General features: G+C 36.4%; 1 protein-coding gene across 4 annotated transcripts in view; it reads right to left on the bottom strand.

Moving 5' to 3' along the window:
- COL14A1 (collagen type XIV alpha 1 chain) overlaps window positions 1-17,520 on the bottom strand; it is a 239,651-nt gene that overhangs the window by 162,805 nt on the left and 59,326 nt on the right. For all 4 annotated transcript variants that reach the window (XM_053558381.1, XM_053558382.1, XM_053558383.1 and 1 more), the window contains exon 5: window positions 16,837-16,923. In XM_053558381.1, coding sequence (XP_053414356.1) covers window positions 16,837-16,923 — 87 coding nt within the window. The remainder of the gene's footprint in view (window positions 1-16,836; window positions 16,924-17,520) is intronic.

Below are 17,520 nucleotides of genomic sequence, written 5' to 3'. Positions count from 1 at the left end.
AAAGGATTAGTATCAAAAGTACCCAAAGAACTCTCGAAACTCACTAGTAAAGAAATATCACATTAGAAAATGAGCAAACACAAAAATAGACATTTCACTGAAGAGAATATTCACATGGTGAAAACACTTAAAAAAGTATATTCAACATATCATTAGCTATCAGGAAAATGCAAATTACAACTCTAATGAGACATAAGTACATAGCTACCGCATGGCTAAAACAAAAAATAAGATAACAATGGATATTGTAGAGTATGTGTAGAAGCTGGTTCACTTATACATTGCTGGTGGGAATATGAAAACAGTTCAACGACTCTGCAAAACAGTTTGGAAGTTTCTTAAGATACTAAACAAGCACATACCTACCATATGATAGAATAATTGTAATCCTGGACATTTATGCCAAATAAATGAAAACTTATGTTCACAAACACACAAAAAAACTGTACATGAAGGCTTATGGCAGCTTTATTCAGAATAGCCAAAAGCTAGCATCAGTCCAGATATCCTCCAAGAGGTGAATAGTTAAATAAGCATTCATACCGTGGAATATTATGAAGCAATGAAATGGAACAAAATATTGATACATGTAACAACTTGGATGGCTCTCCAGGGAATTATTCTGAGTTTAAAAAAAGCCAATCTCAAAAAGTTACATGCTGTATAATTCCACTCATATAACATTTGGAAACGAAAAATTTTAGAAATAAGGACAGATTTATGGCTGGCAGGGATTAGGATTAGAGTTAGGCAGTGGGAAGGGGGTAGGTGTGGATTATACAAGGGAAAAACAGGAGATCTTTACAGTGATGGAACTGTTCAGTTCCTTCATTATATTTGTGGATATACATGTGATCAAGTTGTACAGAACTAAATATACACACGTGTGCATGTGTACACACACACAAATGAATGCAAGTAAAAAATGAGGATGTTTGACTCAATCCATGGAGTGCATCAATGTCAACATGCTGGTTTGATATCATACTAATATTTAGTATCATATTTATCTTGGGATAAGAATACATGGTATCTTTCTGTGTTATTCCATATCGCTTCATGTGAGCCCATAATTATCTCAGCAAAAAGTATAACTAAAAATATATAAATGATAAAAATAATATCTAATAACACAAAGTATAGAAAGAGATGTGGACCTTTGGAATCTCTTGAACATTGCTAGCAAAGATATAAGCTGTTGCCAGTTCTTTGGAGTATATTTTGGCATTTCCTTCTAAAGCTGAATATTCATTTTTCTTGCTGCGCAGCAATCTTACCAAGCCTATAACAATGAAAATTCTTGCATACATACAATGGGAGGCAAATGGAAGAAATTTAATAGTAGCACTATTCACAACAGTAAAGAGCTGGAAGCAATCAAACACCCATCAATAGGAGACCAGATCAACAATGGAATATTATATAAGAGCAAAACCAAATAAGCCACATTGAAATGCATATTCTGGATGAATCTTGGCAATATATTAATACTTGGTGGGAAAAAGGTAAGTCCCAAAAGATTACATTTAGCATGATATCATGTTTATAAAGGTAAAAATAAAAAATATATAAAAGATACTCTTTTAAAAAATACATGTAGATGCTATAGACAGACCATGTAGAAAGGAAAGCGAGGACATGGTGAAGGCGGCATGCTAGAGGGTGACTGCCTTGGAACCCGGGAGAACCAAGGAGTCAGGAGAACAGCAGCACCATATGGTTGGATGTAGGTCACAGTCAAGGTTTTAATTTGGGGGGACAAGTGGAGAGTTGGCTGCTTATTATGCCATTAAAATAACTAATTAAGTAACTAATTAAAAAGAAGAGGGAAAAATCCTATGTGTCACGCTGAAATTATCTAGAAAAATTATTTTAGTGCTTGTCACATACTTTAAGCTCCAAAAACCTCATGAAAAAGCTAAAACTCATAGCATTTTACTTGAATTTAAGACTAGTGTCTGTTGTATCAGCAGAAAGTTCATCCCTTCAAGGATATTGAAAGTCAAAATCTGTTACTGCTTTTGCATTCCAAAGTTTGAATTTTCTTCAAGATTACTACACACTCAGTTGGGAACTATGAAAACAGTTCTTTTTTTCAAATATCCTAAATTCTGATTATTAGCACTAGGATACATCTAAACATAATGAACACTAATGACTATTTTTCTTTCTTTTTTTTTTATTAAATCATAGCTGTGTACATTAATGCAATCATGGGGGACAATGTGCTGGTTTTATATACAATTTGAAATATTTTCACCAAACTGGTTAACATAGCCTCATGGCATTTTCTAAGTTATTGTGTTAAGACATTTATATTCTGTATTTGGTAAGTTTCACATGTGCCCTTGTAAGATGCACCGTAGGTGTGGTCCCACCAAGTACCCTCTATTTTTCATCCTACCAGGCACAAATGTGGTTTGTTCAGCTCCAAGAAAGTTTAGTGTAGGGCTAACTCTCTATGTAGTATGTGAGATATTTTTCCCATCAACACATTTGTCTGTGCCAAGGGCACACACTTGGGACAAAGAGGTAGTTTTAATGCTACTTGGTTCACATTCAGTAATCATATATCTCCAACATAATTCTGGGTGTTACAGTGAATTGCTTAAGAAATATATTCAAATTACTGTCTTACTACAAACAGGAGCCCAGATTCAAAACTGAAGACAAACAATCTCACCTTCAGCTGGCAAACACGTTATCTGTTTCACCATTCTTAGATGGAGAGACACCAATCAGAGAGAAAACATTAACTGCTTCAAAATTTGTTAAAAAGAATCCAGAAGGAAACAAGAAAACCAGACACTCCTGGCAGTCCAGGTGACCATTGTGTAAAACTCAGCAGCCAAATATCTTGTAAATGTGCACTCGTAAAGAATGAGTAATATGTTTTTATTGCTAAAAATAATATTCTAAATTAATTTTTAAAATAAAATGTATCCTTTTGTTCCCTCAATACCATATTTAAAATCAAAGCAAACAGAGAAAATCATCTCTTGACTGCATTTTAATGCAGCTCTTGGCTTACAAGAGAGATCTATCTAAAATGCAACTCTGAAAATATAGGTGACCTAAAAAAAAATGCCTAAGCAGCTGACTCAATCAAAGAAAAGCATTCAATATATGGGCTAGATGACAAAGCTAATAAGTCTGATGTCACAGATAAATTAGAAGGAACAATTGCACGAAGTCCAGGAGGAACAATTCCCTCTATTAGAGAAAAAGCCTATAATACAAAGCAGCACCTGTGCAGGGCTTGCCCTGCTGTGTCCACAGCTGATACATGCTGTTTGCAAACATCTACAATTATCATTCTAGAACTTTTTTGGCTCCCAAATGTATCCATTTAGAACAGAACGGGCCCATGAAAAGTGCCCCTGTACCAATAATTGTATGCCAATTTTATTGTGTTACTGACATCACAAGAAACTGTAAACCCATGTTTATTAATTTGTTGCTCTGCAACTGATTTCCTTGATGAAATTTATTTATTTAGTTAAAACATTTACTTAATGTTTACTGTGTGTCAAACACTATACCGAGCAACCAGGAACACAAAAAAGTTTCACTTTCAGACAGCTTAAATTCTCAAAAAGAGGACAACGTAAGTTCAGATGTGATAAAGTACTTTATAAAAGTGAACAAAAACACATGAAGAGTAACTGCGTTACTAATAACATAGACATGAAGAGTGTGTCTATGTTATTTTAATGACCATGTTGTGACATTACCAAGTCAAAAATCTTCCTTTTAAAGTATATTATTGAGGGCAGCGCCTGTGGCTCAGTGAGTAGGGCTCCTGCCCCATATACCGAGGGTGGCGGGTTCAAACCCAGCCCCGGCCAAACTGCAACCAAAAAATAGCCAGACATTGTGGCAGGCACCTGTAGTCCCAGCTGCTCGGGAGGCTGAGGCAAGAGAATCAGGTAAGCCCAAGAGCTAGAGGTTGCTGTGAGTCCTGTGATGTCATGGCACTCTACCGAGGGCGGTAAAGTGCCCCCCCCCCAAAAAAAATAAATAAACAAAGTATATTATTGACTTTAGGAGGCCTTGGTGGGAGAATCACTTGAGGCCAGAGGTTCAACACCAGGCTAGGCAACACAGTGAGAACTTACTGTTACTAAAAATTTAAAAATTAGCTGGGCATGTGGCTGGCATCTATAATCAGAGCTACATCAAAGGCTGAGGCAAGAAGATCACCTGAGCCCAGAATTTGAGGCTGAAATGACCTATTAATTGTACCACTGCACTCCAAAGTGAGATTGTCTCTAAAATAATTTCTTCATTAAAAAAATACATTATTCTTTTTGTTCTAATGGCATTCCAATTAAACCCAATTTCTATTTTTATAGAACTATTTATGATGTATTTATAGGTAAAGATATTGACCAATAACGGTGAATGTAAATAGAAAAAGGGGAATAGATAGCAGAATATATATTTTTTCCTGCCAGGTAAACTCCTATTCATCGTTCAAAACCCAGATTACACTTTACCAACTCCATGAATCTTTTCCCACAGTCCTGAGATGGGACTCATTACCTGCCCTTGACTATGTCTGCATTTGCACATTCTTTGTTGTTCTCATAACACTGGAATACTATTATGATTTGCCACCATTTCTATCTTCCTGAATGGACTGTGAACTCCTTGAGAGGTCAGGGGTTTTTTGTGGCTTGTCCTTTGGGCCCCTTTATTTAGATCAACTCTTGACATATGGTACATCAATAAATGTGAACTAAGAGTTTGTGCTGTTAAAAAAATAATTCCATTTTTCCAGCTACCTGGGAGGCTGAGGCAAAAGAATCACTTTAGCCCAAGAGTCTGAGGTTGCTGTAAGCTGTGACGCCACAGCACTCTACCAGGGGTGACATAGTGAGACTCTATCTCAAAAAGTAATAATAATAATTCCTCTTTTCATATAAGTCAAACTTTCAGCAGAGCATTAGAGAAAAAAGTCATCATGGCTCACTTGAGTGTGGTCTGTCCTCCTGCCCTGCTGCTGTACCACACTGGGAAAGTGGATTGCAGTTATTTAGGGATCAGGGAAATTGTATCAAAGTTGCCTGTCTTCCTTGATATTTTCCCAATGCTGGAGGCTAAGTTGAATGAAAGGAGAGTGTGTACTATTTTTATTCTTACTGCTTTAATACATAGTCAGAAAACCTCACAAAGAATTCACTACAACTGGTCTAGGATTCATCTAGTGGCTTCGAATTATTTTCTTTTCTATGCCACTAGCCAAATATCCAACTAGGATATTCATTAACCAAGACATTTCAAGGAAAGCTGTGGCCACAGACCGATTTTTCACTTAAAGTCTCCTGTGAGGTTAAATTCAAGTTTCCAAACAGTAGCAAAAGAAAATCCCTAAGAATTTAGTGCAGTAGAACTCTTGGAAACTGGCTGTTACCATGCGGAGAATGGCTTTGGCCCCGTGATGAAAGATATTTGTTTCAAAAGAGTTAACATCATTGTTTATTTGTCAAAAGCTCAATTGTTCTAAAAGGGGTTTTCAATACACTGGCACATTCTGATTTTCACCATATTCCCATGAGAAGCCATTACTGTCCTGACTTTGAAGATCAGAGAGGACGAGCACTAACTCACTGGTTACTACTGGCCGGGACCAGATGCGAAGTCTTCTGACTGGTCCGAGTGTGGTTTTGCAGACATACCACGCTGTCACTGTAACAGATGTTGTCATCACAGAATGCAACATGGATGACCTCCGCCTTGGGAAATAACATCAGAAATTGTCCAGGTAGGGGATATGATGCTAGAGCTCATTGCAGTTGTTCTTAGAGTTCCCATGAATCAGAGTGAGAATTAGTTCTCATTTAATCCAATCTTGGTGGAGAAATACCTTTCAAAATAACCCTCCACATGACAACTCTATCTAAACAGTACTGCTCCTCACTCTCTTCCTTTATCCTGTTTTATTTTTCCTCACAGAACTTCTTGCTGTCTAGAAATGTATTATACAGCAATGTGGTTAAGTTTTTTATATCAACTTGACTGGGCCATGGGGTGCCCATACATTTGGCCAAATATTGTTCTGGACGTGTCTGTGAGAGCATTTCTGAATGATTTTAACACTTAGATTTTAGCCTGAATAAAGCAGATGTCCCTTCCTAATGTGGATGGGCCTCATATAATGGACTAAAGATCCAAATAGAACAAAATGACACAGAGAGAGGACTCCTCCTTCCAGACCCCCTTGAGCTGGTACATTGGTCTTTTCACGCCTTCAACTGAAATACCAATTCTGCTCAGGTTTTCAGCCAGCCAATGTTTGGATTAGAAATTATGCCATCGGCTCTCCTGGTTCTCAGGCCTTTGGATTTGGACTAAAACTACACTATTGGTTCTTCTGGGTCTTTAGCCTCTTGACTGCAGAATTTAGGACTCCTGGACCTCCATAATCCCAAAGCTCATTTCTTATAATAAATCTCTTTCAACATATAGGAGATCTGTCCAGGAAGTATCCAGCCCTTGTTTCTCATATTTTTCACGTTACATGGATGGATGCTTTTCAGACAGACCTTCTATGTACATGGTCCTATTGTTCCATTTTTGAAGAAACCTGACATACATATAGTAATTTATTTACTGACTGTGCCAGACACTTTTCATTGCCTCCTTCTTTACATTGGTAAAAAATAAAGACCTACCATTAATGACTACTTTCACCCCAGGCTCTGCATCCATTTTTTCTATCTAAGCCCAGTGTTAATCCTATAAGATAGGTGTTCTTCCTACCTCACGATAAAGAAAGGTTAATTACTATAGAGGTTAAATAATGACTTGGCCACCATGACACACTGAGCAAGTGGAAAAGCTGAATCCAAATCTAAAACTAACCCCAAATCCTGACCTGTTCAACCTAACACAGAAGAGAAGTATTTTAAAGAAGAGGGAGAAAGGGAAGAAAGGAGAAAAGAAAGACTGATGTGTCTTATAATTAAAGATAGCATGAAATCAAAGCCCCACTCATTTGTCCTATATTCCACCTGGGATAAATAACTCCGTGACAATGTATAGGAATGTGGGGCCCAATTGCGGCACCACAGCCAAAAGAACATTCTAGCTGTCACCCAGAGCCCTACGTCTAAGAGTAATGGATCTGTAAACACAGCGTTCATTACATTTCTCTTCTGCTCTAAACCGTGACTGGGAGAAGACATGAGATTTGTCTTCAAATATTTAAAGGGCTATCATTCAGCAGAGGGATTCTATGTGCCCTCAGGACTGGGCAAGGTGACAGACTTCAACTCAATTATAGACAGGATGCCCAAAGAACACCACCTGCATGGAGAATACTAAGATCTCTGTTAATGAAAGCAGATGCAGGACCACCCTGGGTGGAGTGGGTGAGGACCCTCACTTTCCCCTTAACTGGCTGAACTTCTACATTCTATGAGTACTTCCTCCCTCCCCACCTACAAAAAAAAGCCTCAACTATTTAAAACTTTGGTGCTTTTCAAATCTCTGCATAATTCAACTCCACTTGATAATATTTATTTTCCATTTCTTCTCAAGGCAATTCCTCTTTTTTCCCCCACCATCCCCATCTCTGAAACTTTCGACTCCATTTTTATCCTCCCATCTCTTCTTATTTAGCCTCTCCAATCTCTACCTTCCACGATGCAAGATACCAACAACTGATTTTACTTCCTTCAAAAAATGTGTTTTCTTAAATATTTTTAAAGTTTGCATTAAATTTTTATATGTACAGTTATTTGATTATTTACTGATTTTTGTAAGTTAATACTGACTAAGGAAAAGCTATTTTGCCCGATTATCTTTTATTTTATTTATTTATTTATTTATTTTGAGACAGAGCCTCACTTTGTCACCCTAGGTAGAGTGCCATGGCCTCATAGCTCACAGCAACCTCAAAGTCTTGGGCTCAAGTGATCCTCCCGCCTCAGCCTCCCAAGTAGCTGGGACTACAGGTGCTCACTACAATACTCAGCTGTTTTTCTATTTTTAGTAGAGACAGGGTCTCACTCTTGCTAAGGTCTTGGACTCCTGAGCTCAAGTAACACATCTGCCTTGGCCGCCCATGCGCTAGGCATGAGCCACCATGCCTGGCCAGATCACCTTTGTTTTAAAATGGAAATCTGCTTAACTTCAGGAGTCAGTGTATTATAGCCCATTTATTTTCAGCTCTGTATATATTACTACATGATTTAGCTATATGTTAACTTTGGTTAAAGTGATTTTCTACAAAATACAGCAACTCAATCACACCTGTTCGTCTACTTCACTATTAACAAATAGAGCTTGATATTTTATAGTTTCTAAGGTCAAAAACACTGCTCAACTTGACACCAGCAGTCATCCCTGCTGGTAGAGAGACAAGATGTTCAATAGAAGATTCTTAAAGGAGAAGGAAGGTACCAGTGAGACAAGCCCAAGCATTGTTATGGAAGACAGACTCTGCCAAAATCAATAGCAATAAAGTATATGATTTATTAAAAAAAATACATCACAAGTTTTTTTAAGAATGAAAACATTTGAATTCTTACCACTGGAGCATTCACAAATTGAGAAGGATGAATTTTGCTGGAGGCCATGGGAAAAGTGTCAAAATTCTGTAAAACTTAACAAAGGCAATGAGGTAGGAATTAGGAGAAAAGTAGAAGTCTCCTGCCAGCAGAATTTCATCCCCTTACCCTTAGGGGTGCATAGATATTATTTCAGGCATAGGGGTAGCGCATCTTAGAGGTGTTCAACTATTATTTTCTGAATGGCCGATCCTGTCTCATTCTTTTTTGTGTGAATTCCTGAGTGTATAAACTATAATGCTTGTCATCAAGGGGGGGAAAAAAACAGAAACTTTTCTTTCTGCTTTATTAAAAATTCCTTTAATAAAGACAGTCATTCTTAATCTTCTCCTAGGGATTTTGAACCTCTCTCCTTGAGTCTAAAACAAGCCCAAAAAAGTCACAAATAAATATTAAAGGTCTGTAAGTAAGATGCTGCTACATTCCAAAATATAGTATTTTACTTTAAAAAACAGGACACACATACATATGTGCAAAAGACAGGGAGGGAAAAAGGGTGGATACTGACTGTCTTCAAGTGTCTGCTCAGTACCATGCATGTTATATGTAACGCATGACACCATTGAATCCTCTTAACAATGCTGCACATCATTAACAATTATTATGTTCATTTTACAAATGAGGAAACTGAGGTTTGTAGAGTTAACACGGTTAAGGTCACACAGTCCTTTGTGGGATATAAAGAAAAATTTCATTTCAAGGGAAGTTTGTCAAAAAACCCTGCATACTGGCTACTAAGCCAGCCTGACAGCACTAACAAGGACAATGAGAAAGAAAAAGTTAAATTATGGGAAGAAATAACTATCGCTGTAATAATGCGATAGCTGGAAAATCACTCATCTTATTTTCTGATTTCTTGTCTAAACATGGACAAAATGAGATTGACACTGCTGACTACGATGTAATGTTGCAACTCTTGCAGGCCTTCATTACCACGTTATGCTGGGAACTCTGCATAGAAATAAAACCATCTCATTAAGCAAGCAGAGCCAGGAGATTGAGAGGCAAGAGAGAGCAGCTGATGATGGATTGAGAACTTACATCCAACCGTGCCTCAAACACACAAACCAAATTAACTCCTTTTTCTGCTTATATGAGTTGGAGCATTTTTCTTTTAACAGAAGCCAAAAATTCCTGACTCGAATTTCCCAGTAAAGGTAGATCATAAGGAAACCAAGTCTAAAAAAGAAAAGAAGCAAATCCCACACAGATTCTGAGAACTCAACATGTATTTTAATGAGCTCTTATGAGGACCAATAAATAAATAAACAGTGGCAATTCCCAATTTCGTAATATCAATTATCTTCTAACATTTAGGTGAAAATATTTAAAAGTATGTTGTAGACTAGCTGTATTTCCGGTGGAGAGGAATCCTGTCTTTTTTGAATCTCTCTTGTCAAGGTTTCATCTAAGTTAATTAACATTGCCTTTTTTAAAAAACAGTGGTTTTATTTATTAGTCCAAAGAACTGAAGAACAGGTAATAGCACATAGCCATATCTCCATCATTTAGAAATGGGGTTCAGGCGTCCCTTTCTTTCTACTTGTTTCTGTTTTGTCTGCTGAATTCTAATCTTTGTTTTCGGTATCCTACAGTTTTACCAACATCCTCTTTCTAGGTGTGGCTTTTTAATTTATGCTCTTCAAAACTCTTTACGTTCATTCAGTCCCTTTTCAAACCTACTCTCTTTTTTTTTGCAGTAGTCTTTCATTTTTTTCTCTTGTTTGAATATTTCTATGATATCAATAATGATATCATCATTTGTTTGTTTTTGAGACAGAGTCTCACGTTGTCACCCTTAGCAACCCTTGCCATGGTAGCATAGTTCACACCAACCTCAAACTCTTAGGCTTAAATGATCCTCCTGTCTCAGCCTCCCAAGTAGCTGCAACTACAGGCACCTGCCGTAACGGCCGGCTATTTTAGAGACGAGGTTTCGCTCTGGCACAGAGTGGTCTTGAACTCCTAAGCTCAGGTGATCTGCCTGCTTCAGCCTCCCGGAGTGCTAGGATTACAGGCATGAGCCACTGTCCCCAGCCTAATGAATTTTTTTGTTATATAGTCTCTTTGTAATTATTCCATAATTAAGATTTGTGGAATTCTGTGGCCACTGTATTTGTGTCTTTTGACTCTTCCTTACGGCATATGGTTTACTTCTGTGTTTTGAAATTTTGGATTATAAAATCCTGTTTGGCCTTGTTTTATCTGTGGCAATCTTCAGAATCTGAGCCGAGCACATGTGGCTCAAATGTGATTTTGTGTTTGCTTCTGTCAGGCAACACACAGCTCTGACTAGCTTAGAGCAATTTTTATATTAATTTCTTAATGGGGAGGACCTAAAAGCATGTGGTGACTGTATATTTGAACACCTAATCTCTGCGTGGCCCAGACCCATGGTTATGCTTTCTCAAGGAGACTTTTTCCTCACGCAGGGTACAGCACAGAGAGCTCCCCATATTCCCTCTGCACTGATTAGCACTGATTTTCTAGCACTAATCCAGCACTAGGGTTGCTGCTAGAACACCATGCCCGCTGACTAGCTAATAATTATCATAATAAAAATGAGAATGAAGAGGAGGAAGAGGTAGGAAGAAGAAGATGAGTAGGAAGCAGAGAAAGAAAAGGAGAAAGAAGGAAGAAATACTTCCCACAGATGAGGACAGCACTGGGACACATCCCTTATCTTCTCACTGTAAATAACTACAAATTTTTAAAATTAAACAAACAAACAAAAAGAAAAAAAGCAAAGAGGGGTGGTGAACTTAATTGAAAAAGGCATTGAGAGAGAAAATGAAAAAGAAATCCTACATTTTCTTTTCCTATCTGTCTCATGATCTTTTTCAATCTGGTTCTGCATTCTTGTGCAAAACTCCAAAAATAACTAAAGAAAGCTGTTTGGACAAACAATGGGGAAATAGCCATTAATGCAAATGTGCCAATATTATGCTCAAAGGCAAATACCACTTCTGTTTGCAAGTTGGTTTGGGATTATTGAAGAAACATGTACAGGAGATTAAAAACAAGTAACTATTGAATTGCATAGCAACTTCTGTCAAGGATCTTAGCTCTTTGCATTTAAACTAAAATTCGAAAATATGTGAAATATGTATGATTGTATCTGAGCCACTATCAATGTAGACTCTTATTCCAGAAAATTGTAGACTGTAGAGAAAACAAAGAGCAGCATAGTTTGGTGTGAATCACGAGACAGGAAGAGGAGGCTTAGGCTAAGTGCTGCGTTAAATACCTGGGTAGGAAGGTGTCTTTGTCTACGGTGGACCTCACTAATGCTTCTCCTTCAACCTCCTGTGAGCCCTAACTCTGGCCTGGATTGTCACCATTGTTTATAACTTACTTCTTAAGACAATTCTTCTACACAACCAATTCCTCACGAAGTCCTCACTGTACCTGAACACACCCCCTGGGAACCCTCACCTCAAAGAGGAAGCCACCTTTTCTCCATGAGCCTCACGAGATTTCTTCCCCTAACCCAGGTCTTCATCACTTCAATAACACCTGTCTGAAAGGGCTCCGGAAATACCCTTCCATAAACACATCCTGAATGAGGAAGCAAATGATCTTCTGAGAGAATGTTCCTTCTCCAGATGTTGTGAGTATTTATCAGAACATGTGCCAATATTACCCTCAATTTTCCACTATCCATTTCTTTGTTCCTAATTTATTTCACTCAATCCTAGGTTTTGGAAGGACGAGAGAAATGCGCATCAGGGAAAAGAACAGAGAAGTTAGGACAGTTCAGAAATATATAGCTAACAAATTCTGAAGCCAAACTCTAATTTGTGAATAGAAGATAGATTTTTACTTTGAATGTCATTCTGTAAGCACTGGAGTGGCAAAAAAAACAAAGCAAAACAAAAAATATATACATATGTGTGTGTATACATATATATATATATATATATATATATATATATATACACACCAATCCACAAATCTGAGAACTGACCTATGAAATCTTCCATTCATTAACAAATGTATTTTTACATAAAGAAGCAAAGAAAAGATAATTCAAAAACTACTGAATTTGGTTATCTGGAAGGGGCAAATAAAGCTGGGAGGAAGGATTAGAAGTGATAGTTCATTTGAGTATGACCCTTTTGTATACTTTTTTTACTTTAGGAACTACATCGAAGTTTTACATACTCACAAATAAAAAGCGTATTAAAAAGTGCAGTGAATAGAGAAGAAAAGAACTAAGCCAAGATCTTTTGGAACACATATGTTATATACTCCAGACTAACAGCAAATATTGAACTCTAGGTAATAGATTGGTTTGTTGGTCTCCTTTGTGGTGTGTACAGATTAGTAATTCTAAAACTATTTCCATAACTGGGCATTTTAGTAGATACATTTAGTATCTTGGGAGCCATATTTCTTACTCTCTTTAAAAGGGATTTATAAATATGGAAAGAAGGAGGCCTAGAAGAAATGCTGGGATATGGGTGTAAAATAGATATTCAATATAGTAAAATAGATTGATAGATTTGTGACATATAAACGGAAAGCTATATAGATAATACTGTGATGTTACAGAAGCAGTAAGCACATCCAGGACTCAAATTTTGGTTTTAAATACCATTTTCCTTGAAAAGAAACCAGGACTCCTAGAAAAAATGCTTCATTAGGTGGCTAAGCAGAAAAAGTATAAGAAGAACCTAGAATATAAAGTTTATAAAACAGGAAGTAAAAAAGTAGTTTAAAGAATGGTGGGGGCAGGTTAAAAAAAATAGGAAACAGCTTGAAATAGTTCCTACTGAGAAAATCTGGAACAATCTGAGCATGAAAATAAATAACAATAAGAGTTTATAATCCATCAAATAAAATAAGAATCTATTAGTCTAACTGATATCACAATTCTTGTGTGAGTCAGTTACCATTATGATGCATCTCAAATGATTTTTCTACCTCCATAGTTTATTCTACATTTATTAGTTGGCATTCTACTGTAAAGAGGATTTTAATGAGAAACAGAATATTTACATAGTCTCAAAATAATCTCCCCGTAAGTTACATATTGTGAAGGGAAATATATCTTGCAGACTTCACCTTAACCAGGGGCTTATCAATCAAGAAGTCAAGCTTTACCTGTCATGCTGAAATGGGAGACAAGACCTTAGATTCCTTCCAAGTAGGAAGTTGAAATTGATACTTTTCATTGTAAAGGGAGAACTCTCAAAGGGCCATACTTTTAGTGAAAAATACTTGCTTTCCAGTAAGGGAGATGACAAGGAAAGTGTTTGTATTGGCCTAAACTCTGTGGGGGAGAAAAATCCTTAATGTGTCACTGTGGATAAGTCCTAAGGGCATATGAAATTTACATAAAATGCTTCCAGGTTGGCAGCAAACAAAGGCCACCTCTCTGGAGGGATGTGCTGTTAAACCTCGCTGTAAAGAATTCCCACAGAAGTCCAAAAACCAAAGTGACAAGTCATACAGAGAAACAAGCACTGTGAATGAACATCAGTATAAAGAAACAGAAGAACTAGCCCCCCAAAATACTTCAAATAATAGAAATACTGTGTTTGGAATGTAACATAAACATTTTGCAAATGTCAGAATACTAAAAAATTAAAATGTAACAAAGTACCATATCCAACTTGTAGCAGACATGATCAAGAAGTAAATATAATTTCTAGGAATAAAATATTCCCTCCTTGAAAAAGACAGGCCTAAAGAGCAGGTTAGAAAAAAGAAAATAATAATAATTAGAATCTCAGGTGCTAAAAGAAAGAGGGAGAACCAAAAATGCCATTTATAAAAACAGAGAAGTAGAAAATATTTACATTAAAACATATAAATCGGCTGGCCATGGCTGACTTATGCCTGACCTGTAATCCTAGCACTCTGGGAAGCCAAGGCAGAAAGATCCCTTGAACTCAGGAGTTCAGGATCAGCCTAAGAATAGAAAATTTAGCTGGGGTTGTGGGTGTGCACCTGTGGTTCTAGGTACTCGAGAGGCTGAGGCAGGAGGATTGTTTGAACCCAGGAGTTTGAGGTTGTTATGAGCTAGGCTTATGGCACAGCATGAATCATCAGAAGAGACTATATTATAAAACTAATTGAAAGAGAAAGAATATAAATGGTTGGGAAAAAGAATATTGGAGGCATTAAAGGCTGAGAATTTTTCAATACTGGTAAATGTTGATTCTAGAAGCACAAAGAAATCTACAACTAGACTGATCATCTAGTACAACAGCAGATAACCAGAGACAAAAGACATCGAGCCGAAAAAGCATCCAGAGACAAAAGAGAAATTACCTAAACAGGAATGATTTGTAGACCAAAAACAGGATTGTCCATAAAACAACAGATGCCCAAACATGGTCAAACAGCTTTGAAACAACTGGAGATAACAATTTTTAACCTGGAATCCAGGTGATCTTTCAATAGGCGCAGTGAAGATGTTTCTGTCCCAATAAAGTAAATTTGCCATTACAGACCTTCTGTAAGGAAAATGAAGGCACAGAGAAGATCTGATAGACAAGAAGCAATGAGGAGCAAAGAAACTTTATGGGCAAATCAGGACAAACACTGATTACTTAAAAAAATTATAATAAATATAATAACTTCATGAGGTTAAAAAAGTTAATGTATTTGTCAAAAATTATGTATAAGATAATGTGATTAATAATTCAATTTAAAGCATTATAAAATTTTACCTTCTTGTTAAATGTGAAAGGTATTGGTTAGTCTTGGGCTTTGTTAGGTTTTGTAGACGTGGTAAAATTTAAATTATAAACACACAAAAACAGCCAGAAGGAATGAATAATTTCTGGGAAAGTAGTGGAGTAAAATGGATTTTTTAAAAAAAGAAATTTGACCAATTTTAGGTAAAATATAAAAAATAGGAAAAATGTAGGAGAACAGAAAGCACAAAATAAATGAATTCTGATAAATCCAGAATTATCAGTAACTTCAATATATTTAAGTTAACTAAAATTATCAGGTAAAATACAGAGATTGGATTATTTAAACACAAACCGTATCTTCTTTATAAGATTACTCATCTTGAATCTGAGTTCATAAATAGAATGAAAGTTAGAAAGTAGACAAGTAACAAATTATGTGACTACTAAACACAGGTGGTATTTCAATATTAATCACAGAGAAAATAGTCTTCGAGGCAAATAATGAATTACTAAGAATAAAAAGTCATTACAAAATAAGAGAAAGAAAAATTCTCTTGGAAAATATAACAACTCTTATTTTGTAAAGCAAAATAACCAGAGTTACAAATAGAAATGGACACTCGGTGAGGGAGGTTAGAAGACACATTTTTCTCAAGGACACGTGGTACGGTTTTGAAAATTTACCACATTGAAGTAATAAAATATCTCGACAAATTTCAAAGAATATTGACCACATGCAGTTGTTAAGACTCAATAACAAATAAAATCCTTTTCTAAATCTCCAGATGTTTAGAAATTAATAGAATATTTTTAAGTAACTCGTGCACCAAAGAAGAAAAATCTAGTGGAAATTAGAAACTATTGTGAGCTTACATCATAACAGAACTGCATTTCAAAATCTATGTGACGCTATTCAAGCATTATTTGGACATTTATACCTTTAAAGAATGCATATAATAGAAATGAGAAAGATTAAAAATTAATGAGATAAATATTGAATTCAGGAAGTCACAAGAAACTATTTGAAGAAGGGTATAAATATTGGACATGAAAACATCATATAAGGACACCAGACAGAGGAACTGTGGAAAGAGGCATGCACTGCCACTGAACAGGGATATACTCCAGAAAATTTCTACCACATGCAGAGGAGACACAAACAAAGATATTTACAAGATATGACCATGAATTATTAATAGCAAGATATTGGTGATATTAAAAGTAGAAGGGTTAAATACACTGGCACATATTTATCCAGCAGAATTCTACTATATATACAAAGAAAATGAATAAATTGGCAATTTACTATTGGGCGATCCTGCTTCCCGCCTGTAGTGATGTGGAATGTTCTTCGAGTAAAAAGGCAATGCACAGAAGATGAAATATGACAGGCTGTACATACATGTTTATATATACATAGAACAGGGACTGAAAGGTCACCCACTAGTGTTGACAGTCACCATGTGTAGGGAAGGAAGGAGGAATGGGAGAGGTCAAAGGTGATCTGGGCTCTTCGGATAGCACCAACCATCACGTGTGGCACTGTCTGAGTAATTAACCAACTACCCCCCAAAAAACAAAAAAAACAGCCCATCAAAAGAATTTCTGACCTTCTGGAGAAGATGGTTTACTTCCATTTCCTTTGTCCACAACTTTGCCTCTGGGCTTCGGCTCCTTTCTCTTTTCTAAATCTTTAACTGGAAGAAAAGTAGAAACATAGGAACATGTTAGTTAAAGTCTAAGAGAAAATATCCAATGAGTTTTACTAAAAGCTTTGAAAGCCCTGAACATATTAATAGAAATGAATTCCATGGTACAAACTCATCCCAAATGTTAGAACTGCCACTTTTTTTCAACCTTTGAGAAGAAGTAGAAAGAGCTTGAGGAATTATTTTGCTTGACCCTTCAATACATGTATGGGCAGATACATCCAATAAACTTAATTCTGTATAACAGTCGTAAAATCAGCATAACTATCCCCATCTTATCAATGTGGAAATGAAGAATCAGGAGGCTAAAACACCTCTCATAAAACTACAAAGGTTGGCAAAGGATTCAAATCATACCTTCAAGTCTCTTTACTTAGCCTATGAGCTTAGTCCCCAGTCTAGAAAGATCTTACCCACAGATATTCTCATTTGGAATTGCTTTATCAGCAATAAAAGATGGAAAACACCACAATATCCTTTCAAACTTTAAAAACATGTTTCTCTATTAACAAATGGAGTGTTTCTTTGTCTCTTTAATTAGGAAATATGCAGGGACTAAAAATGCCTCCTGGCCTTTAAACACAT

This window comes from Nycticebus coucang, chromosome 13 (genome assembly GCF_027406575.1).
Source record: "Nycticebus coucang isolate mNycCou1 chromosome 13, mNycCou1.pri, whole genome shotgun sequence".
NCBI classification, from domain to species: Eukaryota; Metazoa; Chordata; class Mammalia; order Primates; family Lorisidae; genus Nycticebus; species Nycticebus coucang.
This window is presented reverse-complemented; position numbering and strand designations above follow the sequence as displayed.